The sequence below is a fragment of the Drosophila ananassae genome, chromosome 2L (genome assembly GCF_017639315.1).
Source record: "Drosophila ananassae strain 14024-0371.13 chromosome 2L, ASM1763931v2, whole genome shotgun sequence".
NCBI classification, from domain to species: domain Eukaryota; kingdom Metazoa; phylum Arthropoda; class Insecta; order Diptera; family Drosophilidae; genus Drosophila; species Drosophila ananassae.
In genome coordinates, this window is record NC_057927.1 from 15,676,632 (window position 1) to 15,686,098 (window position 9,467).

Genomic DNA, 9,467 nt, shown 5'->3' on the forward strand with positions numbered 1-9,467 from the left:
CGTCCTCTATTCTCCTGGGCATATGGAGCAGCACTATTTAGGCTTCGATACGCTGCATTACGCAATGGTGTTAATTACCAACACAGACCCACAGCACACAGCCCACATCCCACAGCACCTCCCCAAGCACCCACTCGGCAGAGCGGGCGTGGAACAAGGAGGGCTATAGACCATGGACTCTGCCAGTCGGATAATCGCCGGCAAGCAACTGAAGCGAAATGGCAGTGGAGAACGGTTAACTGGTAAGACGGTAGCCGGGTAGCTACTAGCTACCAAGCGCTCCCAATACAAAATCGTCCATAAAAGCCAGCATTAAGCCAGAAGGGGTTGCGTCGATTTCCCTCCAAGAATTTCACTTTAAACTCTGCAGAGCTGGAAGGGATAGCCCGCTGGCCCGCGGGGTGTATGTCAGCAGGCCTACTCACATATATCACTGATCTCGGAGACCTCCCCGCCCACCACTAGCCGGGCTGTTCTCGTAATTAACTAAAAAAAATCGCCCGCTAGTCCGCTAGTCCGAGGCGAGAGCCCTTTAACCCCGACGAGGTGGAGGAGGTGGAGAGGGGCGCAGGCGCAACTAATGAGCAACCCACCACCATGCTCGGGCCATGTGTTGGTCAGTCTCCTCTGACCAACATTAAAGAGGTCCTGTCCTGGCCATCTGGTCCTGGCCAGGTCCTGGCTCCCCCTCCCGGCTCCGAGAACATATGTCGCAATGGGCTGCGGTTTTCCGCCGGGCGATCTCCAGGCATGTGGGAATGAAACAGTTCCTGTGCCGCTCTGAAGGTAATTCATCAAAAATTTCACAAATTAATTTGTTGCAGAAGGTTAGGAGTCACCCTACTTATAGGGTGGGTCATCCACTCACTATCTATCAGGAGAAGTAGGGTTCATCAGCCGAGTCTTCTAATAAGCCATCATCTCTTAGGCTAATAGGCCTTTTAAGTTCAAGATCCTTAAGCCCCAACTCTTGCAACTCAATCAAAGTAAGCAACATTCTATCGCTTGAACTTTAAACTCCTCCTCAAAGGCAACTGCAACCCGGCTAATTGCAATGCCAATCGAAGCTCAGAAAGGAGCACTGCCAGGAGGACCAGCTGCGGCAATCAATAACTTGGATACCCCTTGGCAAAGTACTTGCCTGGAGTTGCAACCAGCAACTAGAACAACAACAATGGCAGCTTGTTGGTGGCACCCATAGAGAGCATAAACAACCTGCTGATAATCAATAAAGCAAAAGCGGGACTCAAATATCCATAACAACCAACAAGTGGAACTCAGTGAGGGAGGAGGACGAGGATGAGGGCCAGCCAGGACTCGCGGTAAGGGCCAACAACGGTCCGAAACGGATGCCACGGCTTCCAATTAACCCGCTCACTGGAGGGACTCCTTTCAGGAGAAACGCCCGCGAAAGAAAGGAAAGAAATGCCCGCGATTTCGAGATTCCACAAATTACACTTTCCAGCCAGACTTGACTTGAACTCCGGCCTAGGCGGCGTATGCGTAATATTCCCAAAGGTGTCAGGGCTGAGGGGCAGAGAACAAGGGGCAGCTGCTCGCTCCTGTGGCACTTATGAGCTCAATTAAAAAGTTGTAAAAAGTCGGCTCGAAGCTCGGGAGAACACATTTTGATCAGCTCATTAAAAACATTAAACATTAAAAAATGTAAAAAAAAGGAGAATGAAACTATGATCCAGGGGTGCCGCATGAGCCAGTAGTACGGGGCCTGTCGGGTAATTGCAGGTGTGCATTGCAACCGGGAGAGGCAAGGTGACAATTTTGCGTCAGTCGAGCGCGGCAGAGTCGGTGTCAGCCAGGGACCAAGGGGTGGCACTTTTAAAGCCCCTTTTTGTTTCTACTCTACTGCAGCAAAGGCGTAATTGTTTTTCCCCACAAGTTCATTCATTCTTTATCGAGCCACGGAGAATGGACGGCATATTATGCGGCAGCCTATTGATGAAGTGGAGGTTTCTCAGAGGAGTAGATCTTTAATGGATAGATAAATAAAAAGGGGTACTCTTGCCGATGAATATTGAAATTAATTGGCCCAAAGCTTATAGGTCACAAGGCTAGTTCTTATATATTAGTTATTATATTATAGTTCAGAAGAGAGATGAGTTAGGATCATAAGTTGGGATGAGTTAGGTTAAGATATTTTTATATCAATCTATCAATATCTATATCTTATCTTATTCTTTTTGAAATAAGATATTTTAATATGTAGAACTGTCTATTTTCTCGTTTAATATTTCTTGTTACTTATTATTAAATTTGGATATTTTACTTCTATTTTTATTTAGAACCCCCTTATACCATACTCCTATTTAAACCCTTCATAAACCTCTTATAACACTCATCTATTAGCAACTATTTAGCCTCCTCATATGGCTTATAAAAATCACATAATATGATACAAGAAAAGTAACTCTCCTCTCCTTAATCAAGCCATAATCCTGCAAAAAACGAACCACTTCTAATCAGCCTTATAGAGACGCTGCCGAGTCCGCTCCAAGACAGCCAGATAGCCAGGCAGTTCAAGGATGAGACTGATCAGTGACTCTTGATTATGGGGATCGCGGACATTAGCGGACGAAGCGCATCCAACTGAAGGCGAGTGGGCGTGGTTGGTGGTGCAGTGGTGCACCACGGCGAGAGGGGCCCTGGCCAAGATAATGCGTGTGTTCTCGTATATTTATATTGAAAACACCATTGTTTGGCCGCAGCAGTGGCTAAGTACACAAAATTATCAGAAATTACGGGCACCTTGGGTCAGGCCGGGCCTGTGGATGCCTCAGATTCCGATCTCCCCCAGCGCCCAGGCCGCGGGCTGTTCATCATCGACCGTTTGGCTACTGTAATTTCACGGTAACCTGCCCCGGCACATGCATAATGCAAATCAATTTCAGGCGTTGCACAAGGGGCAAGATGGGAAGGAGCCAAGACCCAAGGGCCGCCGAGAGTCGAGAGTCGGTGGCAAAGGTGATTTGTCAACAAATGGCCGTCGGATCATTAATAATCGAATGGAATGACGTGGAGTCAAGACCAGTAGCTCTGGGAGATTGATAGAGGACACGATGGAACCGTCAGCGGGTGGCGCCAAGTGGCAAGTGCCAAGTGCCAAGTGGCAAGCCAATCGCAGCCACTCACGCGCCTTGATTGAAATCTTTCAGTAATAACAGAGCTAACCAAACACTCCGCCTCCCGCTGTGCAATTGTATCTGTATCTGCATCTGAATGTATCTGCATCTGGTACTCACCTCTTGCCGTTGCGTCGCCTTCGCTTGGTGGCGTAGACGGTGCCCAGCTGGCTCATTGCTAGGGCGGAGTTCGTTATGGTCGCCGTGGTGAATGATTTTTATTCTTAATATTTTTCGTATCAATATCTCCAGTCTTCCCTTCCTCACTTTTTTTTTTGTACTTTTTTGTTTGTAATTGGTTTTTATTTATTGATTTGGCTGACTCTGGTACACTCCACACTCGCACACTCGCACACCACACTGGGATCCGGCACACAGACACAGCCAGAAGCTGGGCGCGATCAGATCCGCAGAGATCCTGCTGCGGGGTTTCGGTTTCGGAGATGTAGCCACGCGTAAATTTTGTATCTTTTTCCCTCTTTGTGTTTTATTTTTAATTATCATCACGGTTACATTTTGTTTGCTTTTTCATTTCTCGCTTCTTTTATTTTTATTTTTTTGATTTTTTTTGGTTTATTGCACTTCAGTTTCAGTTGGATGGATCGGATCTATATAGGCACGATTCGATGGGAATCAGAGGTTTAGCAATTGAGAGATTGAAAAGGGGTGGGAACTGCGATGGGTCTGGCGATTGTACTTGGGCCTGCTTTTGTTCGAAATTGTTGAAGTTGTTCTGCTGGTAATGGAATGCCAATTAGCCAGTTATTGCAATGTGTCACCAATTTGGGGCCATCGTATTAGAACATCTATCATTTGATTTGCTCGAAAGGCTCTAATCAAGTTCATAAAATAGCCACTTAGACTTTGAGGTTTCAAGTAGTAGTTTACAATAGATGTTTTAGAACTTAGATAATGAAAAAAAAACACTTCTCTTTAGAGAGAATATTATCTTTTATTGGAAATCTCACTTGAGATCAAAGATTAGTGGGATTATCCCTTAGTTTATCAAGTTAGGAGCATTATTTTTTGTTATAAGTTATAAGAGATTTCGATCGGAACTTATTTCTGGGGGAATAAGCCTTGGGATAAGCTCATAATATTCGTCTAGTACTAGAATTTTTAAATCTTGATCAAGTTAGTGACATTATTTGGAAGCCCTCTTAAGGCATAAGTCCCGAATAAGTTCTTTTAAACCTCATGTAATACTTCCTTAAGATACACTTAACACTTTTACACTTAAACACTTTTTTAATTTTGAAAACATTATCAAGTTCCCGATATTATTTTGAAGTTCTTAAGAAAAAAAAACAAATAATGAATAAAAACATGTTTTTGAAGAGAATTATTATATTTTCTTTATCGTTATCTATCACATTATAAGAAATCTCAATTGGGTTCAAAAACTACTGAAAGTTTTCAAAGTTTATAAGGATGGGAACATTAGCAACATTATTGTCTGCAACCGAGCGTATAATATTCTAAAGAATGTCTATAACATACTTCCTTGAGATCTAAAAATATTTGAATTCAGAAAACTTGATCAAGTTATATTATTTGGAAGTCCTTAAGGCATAGAAGCTAAGCTCTCATGACTAAACTCTCATTTAAATTGGAAATTGGAAATACTGCCTATCAGAACCGTAGTCCTCTGACCCCAAGTCAACCCCCTTTTCAATTTCTGTCCACTCTTGCTGGATTGTTTTTGTTTTGATTCTGGAAACCCGATTTTTGCTTGTTTATGTTTTGGCCGATCGGAGTCATTTGGGCCATCACTTGCACTTTTCGAGGAATGTTGCTTCTGTTGTGGTTGGGATTGCGTTGGGGGCCCTGGCTTATCAACGGCTTGTCGATGGCAGAGGCGATGGCGACGCATGCAACAGAGGAAATCAGAATCGGCACGGAATCGGAATCGCTAACGCAAGAACGGCACGCAAATCACTTGCGGCACGATCGGCAGAGGAGCGGCAGAGCCAGTGGCAGTGGCAGAGGCAGAGGCGGGCAAGTTGTCAAAGTGACGTTTGTCGCTTGCCACACGCACACCTGATATACCATACACATGTGTGTGTGTGTGTGGGTAAGTGGGTGGAAGATGGAGCTCAATGACCGCCGGCGGTCTGCACTTGCACTTGACTCCGCCGCTCACTCCTTTCCAGCGGCCCCAGTAACTGTTGTTGTTGTTGTTTTTGTTGCGTGAGCTAGTCCAGAACTTCAAGTACAGGGTATCGCGTGACAGGGTATGCTGCGTTTCGTTTTCGCTGCCATTTCACTTTTTGCCCATCACTCGAACGGGAGCACGGGAGCACTCGCACACTCACACACACACACACACCGGCACACGCACCTTTTCGGGATCTGGCGACGGCGAAACAACCGTTAGGGAGCAGCGACTGCACGCGAGCGCCAGAAACGAGTGAATGAGCTCCACCAGCGCCAAAAACCAACGACTGGGCCAGCTTGGCTCCCCCTCTCGGTAGCTCGTTCTCCCTCTATCGCGTCGCCCCGCCTGTCGCTGTCTCGTTTACTCGCGACCAGGTTAAAAGCTCTCTTGGAAGTCTCACAGTCTCTGAGAGAATATTTTCTCTCTGTGTACTAGCCAGGCGGCAAATTACGAACCGGTAAGGATGAAGCGACAAAGAGAAGTGAACTGAGCCGAAATAAACGAGAACTGAACGAGAGCTGGGAACGGGCCGAAAACCAGTCCTGCGAGAACGGCGGGAATCGGAACACGGTGGGCTTTGTTGTGGTGGTCTTCCAGTCGTCCTGGCAACTAACGATCACCAAGCGACGCGGCGGGAGCGAGCGAGAGGGGTTGAGTCCGCGTTCCATTGCCGCCGTTCCGCTGACGCCATGCCTGCGGCTGTGTGCGTGACTGGAAGGGAGCAGCCAACCAAGGCAACCACCACCGCCGCAATCATGGAAGTGGCGGTGCTGTCTCACTCTCACCCACTCAAACCACTGACGGGGGCGTGCACTTTCTCACAAACTCACAAAGTGGCCAGGTGGGGTTGACTCTCTTCACAGCTAGCCACTGGCCACAGACTCCACAAATGCATCTATCATCTTGTTTCATCTCATCCTTAAAAAAGGATAACAATTTTTCTTCCGAACTACTCCAGACGAGAAAATACTCTGACTTGGCTGTTAAATAAAAGAGAGTTTGAGGATACCCCATCGGATATCTTCGAGATACAGATAGTGCCTCTTCCACTGCTAAGGATAATAGGTCCTAGACCTTGTTATGTCTCATTTCCACTTGGCCTCACTTCTTAAGAGACTTCTCTAAGACATCTCTCTACTAATTTTTCATCTTTTAATTAATTGAGCGGTAATTAAAAGATATCACTCATCTCCGCTCTCTATATTCCCCGGTTTTGGACAAAAACTTATCTAGGCAGAGTGTTCTTTGGTCTTTTCCTCGGAAAATGCAAATTTTATTTGGTGTGACTAAAGCCATTAAAAGCATAAACATGAGCACTCACTCGGCGCTTATCGCGAATGATTTATTCCCATGTGCCACATGACAAGAAGCTTGCCACAAGAGCTGGCCCGGCACAGAGTGCGAAATGTATACCCATAGCCGAAGAACAGGAAAATGCACATCCAGGTGGGCAAAATGTCCGCACTCAGGATACCGATTGGCCTAGCTCGGTCTCTAGTAGTACTCATCCGCACCATAGGCTTCTGCAGACTCAGAACCAAGGGTTAAGGGGAATCCTTTTCGAAGGAATAGCTTTTCCTTATGAATAATGAGTAGCTACTGTAACTGCCCTTTGTTTTCCTTCGAAATTGTGACGTCAGCTGGCTCTGTCAATTACATTGCGTGCAACTATTCAAAGAACAGTCTAGCCAGGAGAAGAGTCCCAAATCCTGCTGGGCAGACAAAGGAAAAACCAACAGACACTGCCGAGGCTGGGACAGGAGTGGAGGCCAAACAGAAGGCAGCTCTTGTCAATCGCTGGCACTAATAAGTGAGGAGTTCGGTCAAGTCCAGTGAAGCGAAGTGAAGTGAAGTGAAGTGAGTGGAGAGCTCCCAACCAGTTTAGTTGGCCAATTCCTCTGGCAGCTTATCAATTTGCGCTGAGGCACTGGAGGTGTGTGTGGGGCAGGTGCTTTTTTTTCTTCTTGCGGATACTTGGGTCCTTACCGACAGTACTCACTCGCTAAAGGGGAAAGTAATATTGAATAAGAAGCTATCAGGAACTGTGCACTTTAAAATATTTGTAGATTTTTATGGTAGACTATCTTAATTTTAAAGTTTGAAAACCTAAATTAAGTAAGACTGTAATTGTTACTTCTTAAATTCTTAAATTGTTGTTTGTTGTTTACCTCTCGCATATCAATTTCGCGATGATGTTCCTGCCACAAGTCTTAATGCCACTTTCAACCATGCCCCACACCTCATCAGTCCCCCTCCTCGGCTTGCCTAATTTCGTAACAAGTTCCTTATTAACTCGTTTTTTTGCTCGCTTCTTTGGTAGGCAGCTGCCTGGTCACATCAATGTCAATGCTGCCCAGTCGGACTTTTCGGTGCTAGCAGCGTTTCGGTGCATTCCGGCAGGCATCTTTCGTACCTTGTTCTCACCCACCCCGAGTTGAGAGAGGGAATTTGTTCTCTCAACATAGATTTCGCTCTCAAAAAACTGGACTTAGAAAATTTTCGTCTCGCTTGGGACTTAGAAAAATTTATGCGTGGGACTTTTAACTTAGAAAAAATTATTTCATGAACAATTCAACGTATATTATTTAAGTTTACCAATTTATGTTCTATAATAATTTTACTGAAGTGCAAAATTTAAACATAGCTCAATATTTAATGAAAAATATTATTCATATAAGGAATTTATTTTTTACTTTAACTGAGGGCAGCAAAAAAATAATCCCGCGTAATTAGTGTGCGTTTTGTGCAGCGTTTTTATGCTAAATCAACCCAAATCGAAACGGTCACATAGGGTTGTTCATAGTGAGTCGCATTGGTTTATTATTGTGAAATGGTAAGTTTACTGCTCTGTTCATTCAATTAATCCTATTTTATTGTGTTGATAATAATGAATAAACGTATTTCATTAAACAAATATTTTCAGTTCTGGCTGTACTAGAAATTTGGACGTCTCAATATCTTTATTTGTAAGAATCTTATTTGTTTTTATTATTTATTTATTTTTAGCTTTTTTTTATTTCTTTTTTTTATCTTTTCAGTTTTATGTATTAAGATTAATAAATAATAAATATAATTAATAATAAATAAATATGACAAACAACTCACTTCGAATTTAGTAAAAATCAATGGGCATGGTTGGGGAAAAACAAAAACAAAAACCAAAAGCAAAGCAAAAAGCAAGGGAAATTTTTTTCAACCAGAAAATCCCTGGGTGAGATTTCGCGCCGATCTCCCCTAGCCGGTAAGCTTGCGGGTAGGGGAGAACCGCCTTCTTTTTCCGATCGCCAAGCATATTGATACTCGCTCCGCTGGGTGAGAAAAGCGGCCACGCCAATGTAAATCGGAATGATGGTTTTCCGCAGATGGGAGTGCGCCGCGCACTCCTATTTCCTACCGCGGGATGCGCGTTTGGCGAGCGCCAGGCACGACTGGGTGATCACATCTAGACAAGCCCCCCCTTTATAGCCCTCCATATGGATCTATATAATTTGCCAATTAAGTAGGGTAAAAAGCATTAGCGAGCCGAAAGCACAAAAACCAGCAACAAATATTTTTTTATCGAACTAGTCTACAGGTCTAAAGGGAAAGGGTCACATAAAATTCCTCAGAAAGAAGGGATGGCCGCTATTCATTTCCCCATATAATGTTTACTCCAATCCATTGGCGGCGCCAATTAAATATAATTATTCTAAATACATAAACAAAAGTTGTAAGCCCGAAACAAGGGAAGGCTATAAAGTAAACAAAGTGCAGTCTTTGATGGGAAGCCAGAGGTATACCCGAAAGAACCTGAAGAACCTGACTTAAATTCCATATGTATTTTATTGTTAAGAGTCGAATATAATCGCTTTACAGATTACTGAGAACAGTTTATACGATTTAATTTAGTAAATTACACCGATTTAGATGGGTATTCAGGGATTCGATTCATTGTGGGTCGACCATCCAAAACAATCAACAGCAACTGGCTAAAAAGCGATGTTTACCTTTTAGAAAAATGCAGTGCCCCCAACCACCCAACCACCCAGCCACCCAGCCACCCCATCCACCAGCCATTATGCATACTAACCCACCCACCCACTGTCCGATAAGTAGCCGCAATTATAATTGCCGTTTGCGGTAGTCCGAAAATGGCTGCCTTTGTTGGAAAGGAAACAACACTCACCCACACA

The 9,467-nt window shown here is 44.3% G+C and overlaps 1 protein-coding gene across 2 annotated transcripts in view; it reads right to left on the reverse strand.

Annotated features, from left to right (window-relative positions):
• The window catches only part of LOC6499314 (protein single-minded), a 28,377-nt gene extending 22,567 nt beyond the window's left edge, over positions 1–5,810 (reverse strand). The window contains exons 1-2 of one of the 2 annotated variants that reach the window (XM_044714821.1): positions 5,479–5,810; positions 3,258–3,745 (exon numbers count right to left, since the gene is read on the reverse strand). In XM_044714821.1, the coding sequence (XP_044570756.1) occupies positions 3,258–3,313 (56 nt within the window). In that variant the 5' untranslated portion in view covers positions 3,314–3,745; positions 5,479–5,810. Of the gene's footprint in view, positions 1–3,257 lie in introns of both variants that reach the window. The other variant, XM_001954849.4, reaches the window with a different exon arrangement.
• Between the last annotated feature and the right edge of the window lie 3,657 nt (positions 5,811–9,467).